The following is a 22764-nucleotide window of genomic DNA, read 5'->3' on the forward strand; positions in this document are numbered from 1 at the left end:
TAAAGAAGTGTATGAACTTACCCTTACTAAATATGTTAAGACTCTGATATTTTATTCCATTCTATTCTGATTTAGTTATTTACAAAAGCTGGTTACCAAGCCACTGATTTATGCCATAGCCTGCCACACCCTGAGTTCAGATGACCCAGGAGACCCTTTTAGTCACAGAAGCATGTTTCTATGAATCTTATATAAATAGCTCACAGAGAGGAAACCACCATACCAAATGCCTCCAGTTCTATTCTTCACATTTAGTTCTTCTCCCAAATGTGTCCATTTCTCTCCACCTCTGCCTGGTTTCAGCTCCCCCTCTAGGCCCCTGAATGCTGCACTGTCTTCCTGGTGGTCTGCCCGCAGCCTGTCTAGTCTCCTAATCCATTCTCCACACGGCAGCCAGAGTGGTGAGCGTTTCAAAACGCACCTCTGAGCTGGTTGCTGGCCTGCTTCAAACCTGTCAATAATTTCTCCTTGCTCTTAGAATAAAGATTAAAGCAGTCTGCAATGTCCTCTGGGACATACCCTCCCTGCCCTACCCCTTCACTCTCCTCTCCTGTCTTTCTTCTCCTCACCCTTAAATGTCTTGCCACACTGATCACTGCTCAGCTCCTGAAATATTTCTTCCCACCTCAAACCTCTGCACATGTTACCTCAGGCTGGAATGCTCCTCTCCCTTAGCTTATTCCTATTCATCTTATAGATGTCACTTCCTACAGGAAACCTTCCCTGATCATCACTCCTCTATACTGTTAGGGGCTTTTCCACACACTGCCTTTTCCCTTTGTAGCATTTATCATGATTAAAATTTGTTGTTAATATCCATCACCCTGTTGAAGCTTTTAAAGGCAGAACCATGTCTGCTTTTGCTCCCTGATGCCCCACTCCTACCAGGACAAGCACCTGCATGGAGAAGGCATGCAATAAATACACTATTTAGAATTCACACTGATGGCGTCAGTTTCGATGCCTCTCTACCTACTCCTGACTCTCATCTCTGTCGACCCCCTCACACTGTCCTTCCTATGGCTAGCCTGGCCCTCATCCAGTGCCTGCTATCTGGGGCCCAAAGTGAGCAAACACCACTCCATGACTCATAGGTTTCTGGTATTCCTACAAAGAACATTGTGCAGCCAGTGACTTCCTTGGTCTCGGTGCCCATCCGTCATTGTCTATATCAGAGTGTCCAATCTTTTGGCTTTCCTGGACCACACTGGTAGAAGAATAGTCTTGGACCACACATAAAATACACTAAACACTAACCATTGCTGATGAGCCAAAAAAAAAAAAAAAATTGCCAGCTGGGTGTGGTGGCTCATGCCTGTAATCCCAGCACTTTGGGAGGCCAAGGTGGGCGGATCACAAGGTCAGGAGATGGAGACCATCCTGGCTAACACAGTGAAACCCCATCTCTACTAAAAGTACAAAAAATTAGCCAGGCGTGGTGCCACACACCTGTAGTCCTGGCTACTCGGGAGGCTGAGAGGCAGGAGAATTGCTTGAACCCAGGAGGCAGAGTTTGCAGTGAGCCGAGATCGAACCACTGCGCTCCAGCCTGGGTGACAGAGTGAGACTCCGTCTCAGAAAAAAAAAAAAAGAAAAAGAAAAAAAAAATGCCAAAAAAAAAAAAAAAAAGTCTCGTAATGTTTTCAGAAAGTTTACAAATTTGTGCTGGGCCTCATTCAAAGCTGTCCAGGGCCACATGCAGCCCAAAAGCCATGGGCTGGACAAGCTTGGTCTATGGGAGAGTCACCTGATTGGGTTAGCCTCTTACACAGAAGGAGGTGTCATGATCTGTGAGGGTTACTCCTCCTCACACCTAGAAAACAAAAAGGGCTGTCATTCCCAGCCTGGTTTTCCAGCACAGTCTAGATGGGAGGTGATGGCAGGGTTAACAGAAGACTGCTGGTTAGATTGAGCAGAATCCTATAGTCCTAAGGTTGGAAGGGACCTTAGGGAATCCCCGTTGAGCCTCCCTGAGGCTATTGCTGCCTGCTCCCCTCCCCCACATGGCTACATCCCCTCATCCAAGGCAGGCTTTTCCACCTTCATCACCAGCATGTTCCTCCTTCATGCAGCCTAAGCCGGATCCATTTGCTTTATTCATCTCTGGCTTAGGCTTTTGCTTCCCAGCAACCCAGAACACGTGCTTACCGCTCCAGAAGCAGTAAGTCACAAAATCCTCAAATGACCCCCGGCAGGAGTCACGGAAGTCCCCATTTTATAGATGAAGCCCACCAGGCCATGAGGCCAGGCCAGCTCCTGACATCACAGGAAAGGGGCTGGCAGAGGACAGGACTCACACATTGGTTGTGAAAACTCCGTAGATGAGGTCCTGCTCCGGCAAGTGGAAGGCACTCTGCAGCTCGTTATAGTAGAAGGGGACCTCGCCCGGGCGGGAGCAGTTGAGCCGGGCCTTCATGAATGTGGTCCACGTGTCCTCCAGCAGGAATCGGCCCCCCACATCATTCTTGCACACGCGGGCCACGCGAGAGTACACGGTGCGTCCACAGTCATGCTCCACTGCGTTCTCCCGCAGGAAGAAGTATGCAAACAGCCCAATATCATAGGCTGCCACGAAGTTTGGCTCTGGGTGGGCAGAAGAGGAAGAAGGGGCAGGCAGGCCAGCAGGGAAGAAGAGGGCAGAGTCAAGAGGACTCAACCACTTCAGTTTTCCCAGATGGGCACCTGACACCCCTCTCCCTGCAAGCTTGGTGACCTGGGGACCCTAACTAACTCTCTTCCCACTTTCAATCCCAAGTGAAGCTATAATATTAAACATGTGTTACCGCACACCTCTCACTGGGTGCCAGACACTATCCTAAGTACTTTATGCGGATTAATCCAGTCGATCAACAGATGAGGTAAATCCTATGATTATCCCATATTATAGATACAACATTGTGGCACAGAGAGGTTAAGTACTTGCTCAAGGACACACAGTATTTAGGTTTGTTCAAAAGTAATTGCAATTTTCGCCCTTACTTTTAATGGCAAAAACCGCTATTACTTTTGCGCCAACCTAATAGTTACTGAGGAAGCAGGGGTTCAGCCCCAAGGGTTAGGAAACTCATATGGCCCTTTCCATAACCTCTCTCTCTTTCTTTCCTTTTTAAGAGGCTGGCTCTCACTCTTTCGCCCAGGCTGGAGTTCAGGGATGTGATCATAGCTCACTGCAGTCTCAAAACTCCTAGGCTCAGGGCATCCTATCACCTCAGTCTCCTGAGTAGGTAGGAATACAGGCATGCATCACCATGCCTGGCTGATTTATTTTTTATTTTTATTTTTAGAGACAGAGTCTTGCTATGTTGCCCAGGCTGGTCTCCAACTCCTGGCCTCAAGAGATGTTCCTGCCTCAGCCTCCCAAAGTATTGGGATTACAGGCATGAGCCACTATACCTGGCCCCATAATTTCTTCTTATCCATAATTTGTTTTCCTAAACAATTCCTAATTATCTCCCTCTCTCCTAATAGCCCACCCTCTCTCTGTTCTGCGGACTCGGGACATCATCTGTGATTTCATCTGGGGCTCATCTCCAGTATGCTCTGGTCTACTCTGCCCTACTCTGGACCTCTTCCTTGATAAGGCGAGTGGGAGCGCTTGCAGAGGTTGGCAGGAAGGAGGATGAATGGGGGGCTCAGGGTGGGCTGGTGGGATCAGAACCAGGGGAGTCCCCGCCCCTGGCACTGGGGCCTCCTTACCATTGAGCCACTTGGAGTTATACTGGGCAGTGCGAAGTGGTGGCCCACTGCCCAGGCTGCGGTAGATGGCAGGGTCCCGACCTGAGAAGTCGATGACCGTGGCCGCATAGAGCTCCCCCTGGGAGGAGATGACAGCTGTGGAGTTGTGGCGTGGGTCGTAGGGGCAGCGGGCCACACCATTGATCTTCTCAATTGTCCTGCTGACGTTCCCCACCTGGGAACAATGGGGAGAAGGGGACACTTTTCCCTGAGGCCCTGGGGCTGCCTGTTCTTTCCATCCGAGTTTTGTTTCCTCCTGGGCCCCGGTCTCTCTGGGCCTCTCCCCTCCTCCAGCGTCATCTCACTGCCCAGCTCACCGTTCCTCTGAGGGAGCAGCCCTCAGGGAGGGAGAGGTCCTCCCAGTAGCTCCATCTGCCTCCAGCCCCAGTCAGGACCCTTCAAGGTAAGGCTGACCAATAACATACAGAAGGCCCAGTTCAATTTGAATTTCAGATGAACAGGGAATAAATTTTCAGTATAAGTCTATCCCAAACACTTCACGGGGCACATTTATGCTAAAATATCATTTATTGTTTATCTGAACTCCAAATCTAACTGGGTGTCCTTTTATGTTTCTGTTTGGGGTGTCTGTTTGTTTGTTTGCAAAATTTGGCAACCTGCCTTCAAGGCTATGTGCCTGGGCAGGAGAGCCCCCGGCATGGTGCCCCCTTCAGTCTGCTCCACCCTGAGCTGCCCACCTGTCTGCTGGTGCACACGGGGGAAAAGGCATTGGTCCCACACATGAACACCTTCCGGCCGGTGACGATCAGGACTCGCACGTAGTTCTGACACTCCTCCTGAGGCAGGAAGGAAAGGAGCAGACAGCATACTCTCCAGGTGTGATGCTGGGTATCTCACCCTCACACCACTGCGTCATGAATGCCAACAAGTCTTCTAAAACACTTCCCTTGACCCCAGATCTACCTGTCCCGATGTCCCAGTCACATCTGTGAACGTCCCCTCCCACCAAGGTCATCTCTCCGCCTCACTGCTCACTCAGATGCTCAGGACCAACTGGCCACAGAGCTGTATCCCCACCTGCCCAAGGAGCCCCAGCTCATCCTGGCCAGGTCTCTCCAGCAGGGGACCTCATATCCACACAGTGCCGCTCCATCCCCACAACCACAGGCCTCCTTCCAGCTCCAGGTGGGACCCCCGGACCGCTGAGACTACGTACCTCAGTCTTCCCTTTGCTTTGGCAGGAGCGGCGCGTGTCCTCACTGGAGGCCCACTCTGTGGCCTGGGGGAGGAACACAGGAACACACAGACATCACATGGCTGTGTCATTCACTGCCACTCACCACCAGAGCAGGCAGCAGCCGGTGTCGGGAGCTGACAGGAAGCTGTGAAGGAGGGATGGTCTGCAGGGTGAGGGCTCCTCTCACTATATCCACATGGGTCTGGGAGGGCTGCCCAGTCTCCTTACCCAGAGGCCTTTCACGGGTGGGCACCCTCAGTCCAACACCCACACTGCCTGCTTGGGTCAGAGGAGGCCTGGAGAAAGAGCTTCTGAATCTTTCATCATCCCTATGCAGCTCTGCCCTCGGAGTCAGCCAGGGGGCTGGAAGTGGCCAAAGGACCTTCAATCCCACCCCAGGCCCTGAGTGGGAAATGCGCCTATTCTGTGCCAGATGGCCCTCAACTGAGTGGCAGGCAGGAAGGGAGAAAAGATTTGGCAAACCCTGAATGTAGGAGATTTAATTTTCTAATGACAACTCTGGGCTTTTTTCTTAACAGATGGGGAAAACCAAGGTTCTGTGTGACCTAAGCAAGTCACACAGAACCTCGTGTAGAGCAGGGACTGGAACCCGCATTTCTGATTCCAAAGGCTATGTGTGTTCCCATAGTCTTAAGGGCTAGCACTTTCCCTTTCCTAATTGCTGTCCTTCCTCCCACCCCCACTGTCTGCACTTTCCTTCTAGCTTCCCTGCTAGCATCACTCATGCTCTGCCGTGGGGTAATGTGTTTGGGGACACAGCTTTCATGCGGGGACCTGCAGGACAGTCCCATGTTCTCACATGTCCATGGCATTAGGAGAGGGCTGTCCCCAACCCAGGATCCCTTCTTCTCCTTCATCTATTCTGCCTCTACTCTCTCTGAACAGCAGCTGGCGGGAGGTGTGACGCCCTCCACGTCCAGGCAATGTCAACAGCCCTGGTGTGGTTCATTATATATTTCTGGGTCACATGTATAAACATGAACTGTCTACCTGTCCTGGGAGAGGGAACCCTGAGCAAGCAGCTCTGTCATCCAAATGGGGAGGGAAAAAAGAGCCCACCTACTTTTAATTTCTAACAAAGCTGTTTCTAGCCATGAGGTCACTGCCTGCAGAGCTCCAGAGGCTGCAGTGTGGGAGGGGAGGCAGGGGGCCGGGAGAGCGAGTAGCAGGCCTCTCTATGCTTTCTAGCCCACAGCCAACCTGCACTGGTGATGGCTGCTTTGTAAGGCAGAGGGAGGCTGACTCCTGCACACCCTGGATTCAGGAGCTGAGTGACGAGTTTGGAGCCCAGGCTTCTGTGTCTCCCAGACCTTGGAGAAGAGCAAAGGACCCCGAGTCTGGCCACAGAGCCACAGTGTTCATCTGGACAGAAACAACTGAGCACTGTCATACTCAGGACCCATCAACTCCCAGGCTGAGCCTGATATGAGAGAAGAGAGGGACATAAATAAGAAATCTCGGGGCTTCTGGGGCTAGAAAAGAGCAATGAGCCACAAACATTGCAGTAGTGCAAGCCAAAAGCCCCGGACGGTGGGTGGCTTTGGGAGGACTGCATGAGCAAAGGGTCCTCAAGTCTCTGAGCAGAGGTCAGCCTTGATCCCATTGAAGGGGGGCTGTACCATAGAAGGAGTTAAAGTTACGCTGGACTCAACAATGGGACAGGCACTGTGCCAGGGACTTGACACACTTTTTCTCTTTGATCCTCACAGATAACAGTGAAACACGTAGCCTTTTGCTTGTTTTACAGGGAAGAAAACTAAAGTCCAGAGAGCCGGAGCAATTTGCCCAAGGTCACACAGCTAGTAAACGAGAAACAAGATGCGAATCCAGACAACTGACACCAAAACAAAGCTCTTTCTGCTATATCCTGCAGCCTCTCATGGTGAATAGATTTCTCTAATCAAAAGTTAGACCACATGCCCCAAAAAGAGTACATGTGTTTATAGAGAGAACAGCACAGAATGGCTTTTTTGAAACCATTTATTTATTTTTAATTCATTTCAAAAATTATTTTTATCAAATTAATGATACACAGAGTTTAAAAAGTTAAATAGTATTAAAATGTATTCATTAAAACCCTGGCGACCCACTCCTCCCATACCCCACCCCTTTTCCCAAGGACAACCACCTTCACTTGTTTCTCTGTTTTTTTAAATCCATTTCTAAAAAGGATGTATCAATCTCAGGCTTCATCTTTTGAATTCCTGTTACGGAGGTGAAGATTTTTCCCACTTACCCACCACCATTCTTCCCAACACCAAAGCACACATAACATTTCCCATCTCCCCATCCTCCCATTATAATGACAGTTTTAATTAAAATCAACACTGGTATTTACAGCCAGTACCCCAGATTTCACTGAATGTATGGCACCATCAATTTGTAATATGAACCACTGAGAAAGAAAATTGCTGCCAATCAAATGTTCTTATTAGTTAAAATTTTAACGTAAACATATTGAAAGTGCTCTTATTTAGACATACGTTTTATCATGTATCAATCTTGTGCATACAAAAAATATACTCAAAATTGAGTATCCTCAAACCTTTGAATTGAGCGTTCATCTCTTCTGAATCACTTTTTAGAGTTGTCAGTGCTCATTTTTGTTGTTTGTCTGTTTAGAGAACCATTCTTTGAACTACCTAGGTGTCAGTGTTACAGTAATTCTTACAGAGCATTCCACTCTGGTCTCCACAATTTTCTTCCATACCACTGACCTCATCCTGCAAGTTTGGATGCTTACAGAATGGGCACCATACCAAAAGATGCCCACAGGTTTTCTGACAAAGCAGGACTCACATTCTTCCCTTGTGTGATCCTAAAGTGGTTTGTGGACTGAAACGTCGAGGGTTTGCTGTTGTCTGGTCAGAACACCAGAAAAAATGACTAAATTCACACCTGCACGGGCATGACAATATCAAGACTGCACCTGGCTGATAGTGACTGTCAGATGTCTTTGACTGAAAGACATGTCCCGACTTCAGACTCATTGAAATGTGAAAACATGTGCATGTGAGTGAGAATCAATGAAATATTCGTATTCTGATAAGGTTTCCTTTTTTGAACAACGTTTTGTTTTTCCTGGACTGAATAATTGTCTTGATTGTCTCCATTTGCTTGTTTTGTGTGTACCCATCACTGATTTTCCCCAAGTGTCCAACAGGTCTTACACATCCCTCTCAATATGATTTTTTTTTTTTTTTAGTTTTTTGGAGACAAGGTGTTACTCTGTCGCCCAGGCTGCAGTATAGTGACACAATCATGGCTCACTGTGGCCTCGACCTCCCGGATGTTAGTCCAAACTGCACCATTTTAAGCTTCCCCACTATTTCGCAAACCTTGGTCAAAGCGAAACATTTCCCAGGCATTCGGGCTGTGAGAAACATCCTTCCTAACCACCTGACCACAAGGTGAACAAAGGCCCAACTAAAGAAACATCCCTGTCATATCTCACTGGGCAAAGGTCCAAGGAACACCGTGATGACATTCCACGGGAATAAGGGCCAGAACCGCCTCATCATGGGAACATCTTATCCATATCCCGCCAGGCAGCAAGCCATACTGCCCAGACCCCTCCTGCCCACACCTGCAAGTACCCCCAGCCTGTAGGCAGCGGTGGGCTCTGGCATTAGGCTAGTTTCCCACTTCTATAGGTTTTATGCTGGACATAAAGCCTGCATTTGCTGTTGAGCCACCCTCTTGCTATGTGTGTGTCTTTCTTTAAAACCTAACACTGAGCTCAGGTGATCCTCTTGCCTCAGCCTTCCAAGTAGGTGGGAACATAGGTGCACACCACCACACTCGGCTAGTTTTTAAAATTATCTGTACACACAGGGTCTTGCTATATTGCCCAGACTTGTCTCATACTCTTGGTCTCAAGTCATCTGCTCCCCTCGGCCTCCCAAAGTGCTGGGATTACAGGTGTAAGCCACCATGCTGGCCTCAATATGATTTTCTTACTGCATGTACAAATGATTCAGATAATCTGCAAGTTCCCATCCTCTTCCTCATCCACCAACCTCCATCCTCCTGCTCAGTGTTCTGGCTGCTCTTGAGGCCTCCTGCTTGACTGTTAGCCTGGGACTTACCTTCTTTCCTCTCCTGCTTTCTGAATCCCATGTTTCCCTCTTTCTTGATTTATTCGCTTATTTTGGTGGAACACATCTCCAGTATCTTCCTAGGAAAAGGAACATGGTAGATCAATTTTTCAAATTCTTGCATGTCTGATTTATTCTGTCTTCATACTTGATTGGTAGTTTTGATACCAAATTCTAGATTGAAAATAACTTTCACTTGGAATTTTAAAGGCATTTATTCCTCCGTTGTCTTCTAAGTTCCAGCGTTGCTATTGAGGAGTCTGACGACATTTTCTTTTTCTGTTTTTCTTTAGGCTCCAGACACTTTTAGGATCTTCTCCTTAATAACAGTGTCCTGAATTTCACACTGATGTGCCTTAGGATGGGTCGCTTTTGGGAACTCAGTCAACCTTTTAGCATTGAAGACTCATTCTCTGTTTTGGTGAATTTTCTCATGTTAGTTCATCCTTAATTTCTTCCTCACCTTTTCTTCTATTTTCTTTTTGGAACTCTTAATATTCCAATCCACTGTTGGCCTTTGTGCATTGATCCTCTAGTTTTATGATATTTCTCTCCTACGTTTCATTTCTTGTTTTTTGTTGTTCTGGTAGGTTTTTCTTCAACATTATTTTCTAATCCTTCAATTCAATGTTTATTTTCCCAATCACATTTTAAATTTCCATATTTTAAGTTTATTGTTTTATAAATAAAATACTTTGTATATCTCAGAAGATACTATTTGGCTATTTATTATTAATCAAAATTTTTTTTTTTGAGACAGACTTTTGCTCTGTTGCCCAGGCTGGAGTGTAGTGACACGATCTCTGCTCACTGCAACCTCTGCCTCCCAGGTTCAAGCGATTCTCCTGCCTCAGCCACCTGAGTAGCTGGGATTATAGGCATGCCCCACCACACCCAGCTAATTTTTTGTATTTTTAGTAGAGACGGGATTTCGCCATGTTGGCCAGGCTGGTGTTGAACTGCTGACCTCAGATGATCCACCCACCTTGGCCTCCCAAAGTGCTGGGATTACAGGCATGAGCCACCCTGCCCAGCCAAATTTTTTTTTTTTTTTTTCTCTCATTGTTTCTGTTTCTGACAGTATTTCTCATTCCATTTGCTTGTTTTGGCCTTCTCTTTCACTTTAGAGGCTTTCCTCAAGTGTCTGGTGATTTCTGGCTATTTGTTCATACCTAAAAATAAATTACTAACCATTTCCCCCAGAAAGGAACCAGGGCTTCTTGGAGAAATGGCTGATTCCAGATCTGGGGCAACAAATGCACAAGGTAAGGCTGGAACTTTCTGTCATATCAGATACCAAGGATGTAGTCAAAGATGACTAGGGTGGGTCTAAAGGACCTGGGAGTCAACATGAAGAGGTCCCTGCTGGTGAAAGATGGGGTAATCGTGAAAGATAACTGCAATGGATTGAAAGACATCAACAATGTTTATATCCACCAGTCTGTGGTGAACATGATAATAAAAGACAAATTAATTGATCACCATTGAAAGATACTAGCAAACCAGCTCATTATTTGAAAACTGGTAAATAAAGATGGAATATCAAATATTTATCCTGCCTTTCCTATATGACTATTCACTGGGTCATCATGTAGTAGATGAAGAAAAGGTGTTTTTCCTTTCTTTTTTTTTTTTTTTTTTTTTTTTGAGACAGAGTTTCACTCTTGTTGCTTAGGCTGGAGTGCAGTGGTGTGATTTCAGTTCACTGCAACCTCCGCCTCCCAGTGATTCTCCTGCCTCAGCCTCCTGAGTAGCTGGGATTACAGGTGTGTGCCACCACACTCAGCTAATTTTGTATTTTTAGTAGAGACAGGGTTTCACCATGCTGGCCAGGCTGGTCTCGAACTCCTGGCCTCAGGTGATCCACCCGTCTTGGTCTCCCAAAGTGCTGGGATTATAGGCGTGAGTCACTGCGCCCGGCCCAAAAAGTTTGTTTTTCTAAAAGTAGCCCAGGTAATTGATTGTAATACCTAAAGAATTAAGGGATCTAGAAACAGATCATCATTGGTTACTAACATCAAAAGAGAGAAAATCAGACACTGTGTACCTCCTAAAGAAAGAACACAAGAACACCTATGAAGAAATCTTGCCAGAATCTAAATTGAATGGAGTTTTTAGCTCTAACAATCAATGTACAGGTGATACGGGGAAGACAGCAACATGTTCAGTCATGCCACCTGCATTACAATCAGCAAAATCCAGGCTGTGGGAAACTCTCTAGGACAGGTGACCAGGCTTCTTCAATAAAAAACTGCACAGAGAGAAATATTGTTTTAAAGAGACATAGCAACAAATTGCAGCATATTTGAATCCTGATTCAAATAACTGAAATTATTTTAAACTTTTATAAGTAGGGAAATGTAAACATTAACTGGACATTTAGTGATATGAAGTTTTAACTTTGGGCCACTTACATAAAAAGAATCCCAGCCTGGTATGGTGGCTTACACCTGTCATTGCAGCACTTTGGGAGGCTGAGGCAGGAGGACAGATTGAGGCCAGGAGTTGGAGGTTGCAGTGAGTAATGACTGTGCCACTAGCCTTAGTGACAGAGTCAGACCCACCTCAAAAAAAAAAAAAAGAAAAAATCCCTATTTTTAAGAAATGTGTATTGAAGTATTTATGGATGTTATGATATGTCTGACATTTGCTTCAGGACAGGGACATGGGGGGATATATGTAGATGAAAGATGATTGACCATGAGCTGATAATTGTTAAAGCTTTTAAGTGCTATTGAGTACACAGGGTTCACGTACAATTCTCTTTGCTTTTGTGTGTGTATGAAATTACATGATAAAAAAGCATCTTTGTTTGTTTGCCTTAAGAGTAAAGTACTAAGCAGCTCACTGGAAACTCCATGGGAGGGCTCATAGAGACTGGTGGGCTTCTCCTAGGGTGCTGGGTGAGGAGCCTTTTTCACTGGGAGACCCTCTATATCATATTCTAAAAGTCTGGTCTCTGGGGTCATTGAGTTTTTCCAGCAAAGACTCCCTCAGTCTCCTGCCTGGAAGTGGGGCTGGGGGAGCAGGGGGTGGGAGGAGGAAGTAGACTTTCGTTTGATCACACCCCATCAGTGCCCTTTAGGAGTCCCTAAATATAGGGCGCTTCCAGTTGAATGTTTGGAGAAAGGGTCTTGGTTTCCTTTCTTGGAAGGAGGGAGAAGATGGAAGAAGGGATTGCTGTTCGGGATGGGATAGGAGACCTGGGTCCCAACCCTTTAATTTAGAGAATTTCAATCAATCCTCCCTTTTATCCTTGTACCTCATCCTCACATCACACAATATGGAACACCCAATTTTGGGGCCTTTCTGAGGAGTCAGCTGCCTGTCCACTGCCTCCCCTCTGCAAGCCAATCTGCTCTATCCACTTTTCTTTCCTCCTTTTCTTCCTTTTCTCTCTCTCTTTCTTTTCTTTCTTTCCTTCCTTCCTTCCTTCCTTTTCTTTCTTCTATCTTTCTCTCTTTCTTGTTTCTTTCTTTCCCCTCCCTCCCTTCCTTCCTTCCTTCCTTCTTTCTTTCTTTCTTTTTAACAGCGTCTCGCTTTGTTGCCCAGTCTGGGGTGCAGTGGTGCCATCCCTGCTCACTGCAACCTCCACCTCTCGGGTTCAAGTGATTCCCGAGTAGCCTCAGCCTCCTGAGTAGCAGGGATTACAGGTACCCACCACCATGCCCAGCTAATTTTTGTAGAGACGGGGTTTTACCATGTTGGCCAGGCTGGTCTTGAACTACTAACCTCAGGTGATCTGCCCGCCTCAGGCTCCCAGAGTGCTGGGATTACAGGCGTGAGCCACTGTGTCCAGCCTCTGTCCACTTTCCATTGCCCCAGAATGCATAATCTCTTCTTCACTGACATCTTTTTCATTCTCTCTGTTGTTGTGAATGTGCACACTTTAAAATTTCTCACTCTTTTTAGTGGAGTTTTGTGAAGGGGTGGAGAGAGATGTGTCTGATCAATCTGGAACAGAGTGCTTTAAACAAGGGCTGTCCCAGAAATTCCAGGATGATCTCTAGTAACAGTAGCTCTGTGGTTTTCATGCTGTGAGAGGAAGCAGGCAACACTCAGGGACGTGGATCATCTCCCTGTAAATTCAGCAACTCCCATGGACACTTGGGGGCCAGGGACAATGGCTGAGTGTCAACACATTTTTGGAGCATTAAGTCCACTGCTTAGTGGAGTTTAAACTTCAAACCACTCCAGGGCTGCCAGATTTGAGCTTGGAGGATGTGGAGATAAACTGGAAGAGAGCTCAGGCATCGCCCTCTATGTCTGCCCAGGCCCGAACAAAGCCCCATTATGCGTCCTGATGCATATGTGCAGAACAGTCCTCGTTTCTGCCTTGCAGGATATCTGGCAAACCAAGATCATAAATCTGTTGCAATTAGGCCTCCAGCCAGGTCGTCCCATGGAACTGTTCTGGCAAAGGTCGCTCACGAGCTCCTAATTGCCAACTCCAAGACAGCTCATCATGCTGGTCCTCTCAGCAGCCAGGGGACGCTGTCGATCACTGGCCTCCTTTTCTTTCCCGGTACCAGTTTATTAAGTTAGACTGATAAATAACCATACAGGTAAGCTGATTTGATTTCCCCCTACTCCTCCATCCCCAACACACACACTGCCCCATCTGCTCCAGCTGCACCTCTTCCCTACTTCAGAGCTTGGAGGATTGGGAAGGAGCTGGGCATTCAATTTTCTTTAAGGAAGAGTGGTTTACATAAATTGTTTAATAGGGGTTAGGTACTTAGAAGTCCCTTAATGGATACTGGTTTGCAAAAACTGTTTACATTTAGATTTTTCTTTACAGAATGTTAATTATTTAAACTATCAATAAAGCACTGAGTTTTAAGTTTGCTTAAATCATGCCCTGGGGCCAAGTGGGAGAATCAGTTGGCTCCTTAATGGGGAGTTTTAACCCAAGCGTAGACCCAGGCCACAGGGAGAGTAGAGGAAGCTGGGCTGGGGGACCCTGGCCCAGCCGCCCCTGTCAGCGAAGTGGTGCAGATCATTTTTAGCACTTGGTTGCTGGTGACAGCAGACACTGAGAACTGAAAGCTTATAACCAGGGACCCAAAGCCCCCAGAGAGGGCACTGGCAGGACAGCCCCTGAAGTCAGGCTTTGAGAGTTACAAGTCGGGGCTTCCTCACCAGGCCAGACAACAGACAGGAGGACCCGGCACTGAAGACCAGAGGCCAAGGTCTGCTCCAGGGGACACTGGACGGCCCGCCCCGACCTCTTGCTTGTTCTCTCCCCTCTGTGGACAGATGGCACCCACCAGGGTGGGAATGTGGACATAAAATGTATTTATTTCCTTAGTTCTGTCACGGTGAATCCAGTCTGAAATACTGAGGTCAGGCCCCTAAGAGACACACTGGGAAAGGTGGTCAAGCCAGTTCCTGGCACTTTGGGGGCTTGTCTGTAGGGCCCTTCAGGGAATGCCCTTGGAGCTGAGACCCTGCTCCAAGCCTGAGCTATGGGCTGCCGTAAGATACCTGCCCCAGGCTGACACCAGGGTCAACACTGACCTGGATGAACCAAACCCCAGAATTCAGTCATCAAGCGCAGAGTCTTCACAGCCTTGCTTTTATTTCTTTGTATCTATTTCTCTTCCTCCCTTCAGCCGCATTACACTCCCAGAAGGCCTTCATCTGCACACCACAGGAAGCAAATACAAAGCCAGCTGCCTGGAGCTCAGGGTGGGCCCCCTGGGTCCACTTCCTCCCGCCCACTCTGAACCTCCTCTGCACTGGCTTCCCCCAGGCCCCAACCTGCTGAGTTTGGCATCTTGGCTTACTTTCCTGCCAATTGGAAACTAGGCTCTGGACTGGCTGCCTGTGACTGAGCTGACGGGCCACAAGATGCTACTTCTGGGGAACATCCCCTGCCTCGCTCCAGCCCAGATCCCAGGAATACGCTGCACAGCCCCTCAAGGGAATCATATGTGATCTCTTATGTGCATATTCCTTGCGGCAAGGTACCAGGCCTGATTCACTTTGGAACTCAAATGCCTTGTACCGTGCCTAGGATGAGACTGGCCTTCAGTAGTTATTCAACAAATGTTTATTGGGTGGGTGAATTATTCAACAAATGTTTATTGGGTGGGTGAACTGATGGATGGATGGATGGGCAGGCTGGTTAGTAAAGGTATGGATAGAAGGACAGATGGACAGATAGATGGACAGATGGACAGATGAATGGCATTTTCTTTCAATTTGCCTTAGTTCCTCCCAACCCTTCCCTTCCAATGGGCACACATTTTCTGCTTCCTTATACCTCCCCTCTAGCAACCAGCCAAGAGCTGCAACGCCCCTGGGTGTGTGGACCCAGGTGTGGCCAGAATGTCATACCAGCTTCCCAAGAAGGTCTCCCCTGTGGCAGTGAAACTCCATACCAAACAGCCCAGCACATGATTAAGTTCTAACTTCTGATTAGGTTAGTTACTCATCATATTTTCCTGAAGGCCAGAGACTCTGCATTTCTTATAGTCCCGTGGCCCCTAGCTGAGTTCTGGTACACAGTAAGTGCTCAATGAATGCTTAATCATTGGGAGACCAGAACATGTCTCCTAGACATGAGAATTGAGGCTCTCCCCTCACTGAAGAAGAAGAGATGGCCTTCCTTTCTCTACAATATTCAGCCTCTGCAAAGATGGTTTGGCATCTGTTTCTCAATCTGGGATAAATGTTCTGGATCAAGGAGTCCCATTAAAACGCCTCTCAGAGCACTTAGGGAATTATGCTTGGGAAGTCCTTCCTGGCAGCAGATAATGAATCAATCACAGCTCAGAGAAAATGCTGAGTTAGAATGGGATCCTTCAGACTGGGCTAGGAAAGGAACTAGGAACACTCTTTCCATGGAGGCCTGAACTCAGAGACCCTCCGGTGGATCCAGGTTGGGGACCTACAATAACCAACCAATCCAGTTTGCCCAGTATTGTCCCAGTTTTTGCACTGGAAGTTCTGCATTCTCAGTCAGGGACAGTTGGTCACCCCAGCCTGGTGTTCTTTTCCTCCCTTCCTCATTAGCAGCCTTGCTGCATGATGCAAGAGCCCTGTATGCCTCTGTGTTTATGTGAGCCACACCCCGCCTCCACATACATTCCCTGCAGTGACCCTGATAGCTAGGGTCTGAGTCCATGGCCAGTGAAAAGAACAAGTGGCTCCTGTTTTCAACTTTAGTGGCTGAATTCTGAATGGCGCCACTTGCGTTGCCCTGCCTTGGGCTCTGGAATAGGGGAAATTACAGGAAGGGAAGGGAAGAAAGCAATCGTACCTGAAGAAGAGAGACATTGGCAAGGCTGAGTCTGAAGAGGTAGTTCCTGTGAAAATGGAAACAGACATCCTAAGTGACACTGGTTCTGCAGGCAGGACCCAGGGAGCAGCTCCCTGGCTCGGGCCTCCTGGGATGCCAGGACTGGGTGCTGATTGCCTAGGGTCAACCCCCAAGGAGAGCTTTACCTCCATTTGCTCACTTAATCTTCACACAACCCTGGGAGGAAATCCAGGAAGCTCCATGTTACAGATGATGAAGCAAGGTGGGTAAATGGCCCAAGTCACCAAGATAGTAAGTGAAGGAGTCAGGATTCAAACCCAGACTCTCCTCCAAGTCCCATGTTGTCTCTGCTCCCAGCCAACTCAGCTGGCCCAGGGAGGAACCCCTTGACCCCACCTTTTCCAAACATGGAGGCGTTAAACGTAAAGCCTCACAGCACTCTTACAGGGATGCAGACAGCCAGCTTCCTCCTACCCCAGCCCGCCACCCTGACCCACCCCTCCTCACACAGGCCAGCCGTCTCTCCTGGCTCCACGTCCCAGGGTCCTGAGTCCGGTTTGTTTGTTCATCTCCTGCAGTCTCTCCAGCAGTCAGTGACTCCGGGTCTGACCTTTCTGTGGCCACCTCTCTGGACCACCCTCTCTCCTCTAGCCCAAATGACCCCATCCACCACCTCACCATCCTTCTCCCCTCAGTCCAGCCTGCACAGGGCTTCCAGGCTCACCTACCTCAAGCCATTTTCACCTTCAGTAATAAAGAGGATACTACTAGTAATAATGATATCAGACACTTTTTGAGTATCATAAGTATCAGCCACTGCTGCAATTTCTTTGCATGGATGCTGGAGCCAGAAGGCCACTGTGCACAGACAGGGAGAATTCCAGCTCAGCCACCTGCCACCTTCTGAGAGCCTCAGTGCCTGCATCTGTACAATGGGGAAGTGAATGGCTGTCTTTCTTATTTCACAGGACTGTGGAGACAGGGGAATGGTGTGATGCACATTAAAAGGTTCTGTTCGTGTTGAACAGATGTAAAGTCTTAGTTTCCCCAACAATTTTCTTGCTTTGGTTCTTCTGTCTTCTTTTGGCTATTCCTATTTCGGTTCCTAAACTTTTTAGGAATAAAGACTTTAGAAAGTTCTGACCTACCTCAGCTGAGGAGGGAAATGAGGGGAAAGGCTGTGGAGTGGGCTAGAAAGAGAAAGAGGGGCCCGTGATGAAGGAATCCAGAGCCGGAAGGAGACGCCACAGGCCGAGAGGCTTCTCTTCCCAGCTCTGGCTCCAGGCCCAGGTCCCACTCAGCTTCTTTGCTGTCCTGGGGCTGGGGGGGCCTCCTGGGTGACCTTGGCTCTAGGCCTCTGCTGTCCTTCCCCAACCACCTCCCCAAGTCCTTAGCAGAGCTCTCCCCGTCCCACCCTCCTGGGCTGGGAACAGATGAGCTCCAGCTTATGGCTGTGCCCCAGCTGCCTGCTCAGGTAACACAGGCATCTGCTCACAGCTTTAACAAATTAGGGGAAACATTGCATCACTTTATTCATTTTTATCTCATCAAAAATCATTCATCACAACATCGCAGTCAGCTCTCCTGGGAGCTGGAATATGAGAACAGAGAGAAATCTCTGTAGCCTGACCCACCCTAAATCCCTTGTGGAACAAGGAGGGTTATAAATGAATATAAAATTTCCCTAGCCTGAATTCCAGAGGTCCAGGGGTCAAGAAGAAGGGAAGACAGTATCAGGCAGAAGAAAAGGAGGAAGGAAAATGAGCTGGAGATAGGAAAAGAAAGTGGCCAAGGACCCACTACGTTGGTTCTAAGAAGCCTGAGGGACCAGGTCTAGAATTGATTTTCCCGTCCATCTGAGGGCATAGCCAGGCTCAAGGATGCAGGAAAAAGTGTCCCTCCATCTGTGTGTGGGAAGCCTCCAGACAGAAAACATAAACACCTTCTGGGGAAGCCGCAGAGAAGATCAGGAAGAACAGTGTGACCACAGTCACAGGGTAACCTAACCTCTCCAAGCTTCAGTTTCCTGGTCCATAAAATGGGGGTACATAGAACCCACTTCCTGGGTTCACCCACTTGTGAAGATTCAATGATTTACTGCAGGCATAATTTACTACATGTATTAGATTAAACACATGTGTGATTTACTACATTTACTACATGCAATAACTGACTTACTACATATATAGCACATGCCTGGCACATGGCCTTTGCAGAATAAATGGCAGCTTTCGAAATGCTTTCACAAGGCTCAGAGCAGAATCTTCGGATGCTACCATCATCTAGGTTTGTTAAAGTACACATGTAAAACGGGAGAAATCAGAATTAGGTTGAAGGATCACATCAAGGCCAGTTTCCTGATTGTAATGTTGTCCTACAGTAATGCAAGATGTTAGCCTTGGGGGAAACTGGGTGAAAGGTATATGGGATCTCTCTCTATTATTTCTTACAACTGTACGTAAATCTACAATCATCTCAAAGTAGAGAGTAAAACAACTACTCTCTTTGCTGGGAAAATAAAGTCCATCCTCTTGTATACTTGCATATGGACAGACTCCCTCTGGGGGGACAGTCAAGAATCTCACCACTGGGTGCACCTTCAGTTGGGGGTCCTGCTTGTTTGAGGGGGTGGCCCTGCTTTTCACCATATACTCCTTTGTACCTTTTGAATGTCCTACCATAAGACAAAACAGTTAATTTAAAAATTAAAAAATTAAAAGGAAAATGCTTTCAGGCCCAGCTTCACAGCAGCCCTGTAAGATTGGTGGCACAGAGACAGTAACCCAGACTTTACAGATGAGGAAACTGAGGCTCCAAGGTCAAGATCCCCCAGGACAGGAACCCAGCTCATCCATACCTAATCCAGAGCTCTGTTCCTGACTTGCCTCATTTTCATACAGCAAATGAAGGGGTGGAGACACTAAGGAAAGCTCCAGGGCAAGGATGGTCAGCTACATACAGCGTGGCCCAGAAGTGCCCAACCCAGTGGCCACCCTATCCCCAACCCCACACCCACTGAGTCAGAACTTCTGGGCTGCAGAGCTGAAAAATAGTGCAGTCCCAGGCGATGACACAGACAGACCTGCAGAGAAACTCTAGGCCTGGGTTAAGGAGACCTGGCTCTAGTCCCCACACCCTGTTGTCACCATGCTATGTGATGCTGGGAAGGTCACCTTCCCCTCTCAGGGCCTCTGCTACCGCCTGTTTTAAATGAGGATGTTTGGATGACACCAGAGATTCTCAAACTTGAGTGTGATCAGGCCACCTGGAAGGGTTGCTAAAACACAGGTTGCTTCTTCCCAGAGTTTCTGACTCAAGAGGTCTGAGAAAGACCCAAGAATCTGCATTTCCAACACATTCTCAGGTGCTGCTGGGCCAGGGACTACACCGTGAGACCCTCTGGAATCGGCCCTCTCCAAGCCCCCTCCCTACCAGAGCCAGTGGTCTGTGGTTTCATGAGGAATGAGCTCCTCCTAGTCCACCCTGAAAGTCTCCACAGGTTCCCCCGGAGAGTACTGTCTGTTGGATATTGGATCTGAACAGTGGACTAAGAAGTCAGGCCACAGGCAGGTGAGGTCCTTCGGGAAAGGTTCTACCCCTACCCAGCCGTCCCAGGTGCAGGCCGCCGGCTGACCGGCAGGGGGCTCCTGGGCACCTTCTCTGCATGGAGCTCCCAGGGAACTGGCCCAGAAAGCCATTCTGGCAGCCGAGCAGGGACCAGGGAGGGACCGGGCAGGAGGTGGTCAGCAGGCATCCCTGCCCTCACTAACTACCAACCACAGAGGCCTGCAGCTGGCTGAGATTGCGAAGTCAAGAGTCACCCCCACCCCCACCCAGCCAAAACACGCTTCCTTCTGTGGGGGACAGACATCCACATGGAGGGGGCCCAGCAGAGAGGACAGGGCCCAGCACATGGGTCTGCCCAGGTGAGTTCATCCTGAATACTATTCTCTCCACCCAGCTCCAAGCCCCTGCACTTCCGGCCCCCACCCTTCTGCCCCTTGTTACCTGGCTCCCACAATGAGCTGGTTCCTGGAGGGGTCCAAGGCGAGCTGGGAGAAATCCCGGGCTCCAGGGTAGGTGAAGTTAGAGACCCATGGCTGCAGATCTGGTGAAGGGAGAGGCAACACTGTGGTTACTGTTGGGCCAGGGGCTCCCAACTGCACCGCAGCAGACCACAGAAGGGTGAAAATCGGGGGGAAGTGGGGCAGTGCCACCCAGGAGACCTGTTGCCACCTGCCCACCTCTGTGGCCCCAGGGGCTTGGGAGTGGGTGTTGTAGTCACTGTTCTGCCACATTCCTTAGCTCAGAGGAGGGCATTACCCTCCCTGCAGAGGCATGAAGGGATATCTATACTCACCCTTGACTTACCGCAGACCCTCACTAGCCACATGAGTATACACTGGCAAATCCTGCCTGTTCTACCTCTAAACTGCCTCTGAAATCCATCCACTGTTTTCCCACTGTATCCCAGCCCTATCCAAGCCACCACTAGCTCTTGTCTGGAGCAGTGCCAACAGCCTCCTAACCAGCCTGGTTTCCACGCCTGCCCCTTTAGTCATTTTCCCACAAAGCAACCAGAGCGCTTGTTCTCAAATGCAAATGTGGTCATGTCACTCCCCAGCCCAGAACCCATCCACAGCTCCCAACCACCCCCAGGAAAAGTCCAACTCTTGCAAAGGCCCTTGGGTTCAGGTCTGCTGTCCTCCCAAGTCCATTGCCTGGCACAGTGATTATTTACTGATCCCCTGAAAGAATGATGCTTCACCTTTTACATTCCCTAAACTCTCCACCCCAGCCACACTAAACAAACACTTCATACTTCCCCAAGTCCATCCCACAAGAGCCTGCAAACCTTTGTGCTTCTGTTCTCCCTTGATGGAACAATTCCTGTTCACCCCCATCCCTACTTCCTCCAAGAAGCCTTCCCTGACTGCTTCAAGCCAGGGGTAAGGGCTCCCATAGTTTTCTACTTTACTGCCACACTGTGTGTCTAGCCTGGTAGTTTGCCCTGGGGGCCAAGAAAGACTTTGCTTCCTAGATCTCCAGTCTCAGTTCAGCACCTAGCAGTGTTTGAACGAATATATGAATAATCCTCAATCCCTCCTTGTATGAGGGGAATTGGATTTTCAGACAAGATTCTGCAGAAGGGGGAGGTGCAGAGATTGGGCGGTCAGTGTCCACCCTACCTCTAAGGAAGGTTGTTCCCAATCAAGGCCTTTCAAAGGGATTGGGTGGGCAGAGAGGAGACCTCACAGCCTCTGGGCAGATGGGGAGTGGTCTGGGAGGGCCTGCTTAGAAAGTGCCAGCCGACTCTCTCTGTTTCCCTCCTGCTGGAGACACACTTCTCCCTTCTTGGTTCACAGCCTCCTGATAGCTCTCCCTCAGCCTATGCATGACCCATGGATGGGTGGGAATTGGCACCAGTAAGGAGAGAGCCATGGAGCAGAGGGACTTTCATGCCGATGGTGGTAAAGATTCTGGGGTAATGGGAGGCACTGTGCTTTCTCCCCATAGCGCCTTAGCAACTGACTCACACAAGGGCTGGGGTGCTCTGGGCGGGAGGGGGGGATGGGGGGAGAGAGAGAAAGAGAGAGAGAGAGAGAGAGAGAGAGAGAGAGAGAGAGAGAGAGAGACACTTTGTGTGTAATCCAAGGGAAATAAATCATTGCTCATTATCCCTCCACTACAGAGTAAAAGCAGCCCTTCATTTCTGCACGACAGGCAAACACTTAATCGCTCCCTGGAGAACTGAAGGTTTTGCGAGTTGGATGTTTTTCAGAAAACTGTGATAGGCATGATTTAAAAAAGAAGAAGAAAGAAATTCTGCAGCAAAATGAAGCAAACCCCTTGGGCATGCCTTTGCCCCCAGCAGGTGATTATAGGTTGGCAAGAATTGTCATGTAGTCACGATGGTCTTTGGACAATATAGGATAAGAAGTGGATCTGGAGTCTGGTGGGTTAGGTTTTTAGCTGACCTCTCAGAAATCCTGGATAAATATTATATTACCTTAGAAATGAAACCAAGGGTCTTCCTCTTCCAGGAAGCCTTCCTGGATTATAGCCTCTCCACCCTGATCTTATTTTGTTCCACATTCTCTCTATCCTTTTCATTCCATTCACATTGTATGTTATTGTTACTCTGAATGTGGTCAAATATTTTCTGTATGTGTAGGGCGGGGTCTTCTCTGTCCCTGTGAGACTGGGTGCTCCCTAACAGCAGCAAACAGGTTACACCTTAATTCCCTCCTTCCCTTTCAACAAGGGTATTCCAGATGTAGGCAGCTGAATGAAGGAGGAGGTGGCATGATGGGTCTGCAGTGGATACTCCTTCTGGGGACTTCCCAGCTCAGTCTTCACTTAGGCCCTTTCTTGGGGAGGAGGGGAAAAGAAGAGGAAACGGTAGAAGCTGGGATAAAAATGGGGAGGTAGGAGTGGAGGCATGG

The 22764-nt window shown here is 48.5% G+C and overlaps 1 protein-coding gene across 8 annotated transcripts in view; it reads right to left on the bottom strand.

Moving 5' to 3' along the window:
• SEMA5B (semaphorin 5B) overlaps positions 1-22764 on the bottom strand; it is a 119754-nt gene that overhangs the window by 14580 nt on the left and 82410 nt on the right. For 6 of the 8 annotated variants that reach the window (XM_030942075.1, XM_030942083.1, XM_010370781.2 and 3 more), the window contains 6 exons: positions 20327-20426; positions 16319-16364; positions 4913-4975; positions 4434-4532; positions 3697-3910; positions 2298-2583 (listed from right to left, as the gene is read on the bottom strand). In XM_030942075.1, coding sequence (XP_030797935.1) covers positions 2298-2583; positions 3697-3910; positions 4434-4532; positions 4913-4975; positions 16319-16364; positions 20327-20426 — 808 coding nt within the window. Of the gene's footprint in view, positions 1-2297; positions 2584-3696; positions 3911-4433; positions 4670-4912; positions 4976-16318; positions 16365-20326; positions 20427-22764 lie in introns of those variants that run through there. The other 2 variants (XM_030942088.1, XM_030942094.1) reach the window with 2 other exon arrangements.

Source organism: Rhinopithecus roxellana, chromosome 1 (genome assembly GCF_007565055.1).
Source record: "Rhinopithecus roxellana isolate Shanxi Qingling chromosome 1, ASM756505v1, whole genome shotgun sequence".
In the NCBI taxonomy this organism is placed as follows: domain Eukaryota; kingdom Metazoa; phylum Chordata; class Mammalia; order Primates; family Cercopithecidae; genus Rhinopithecus; species Rhinopithecus roxellana.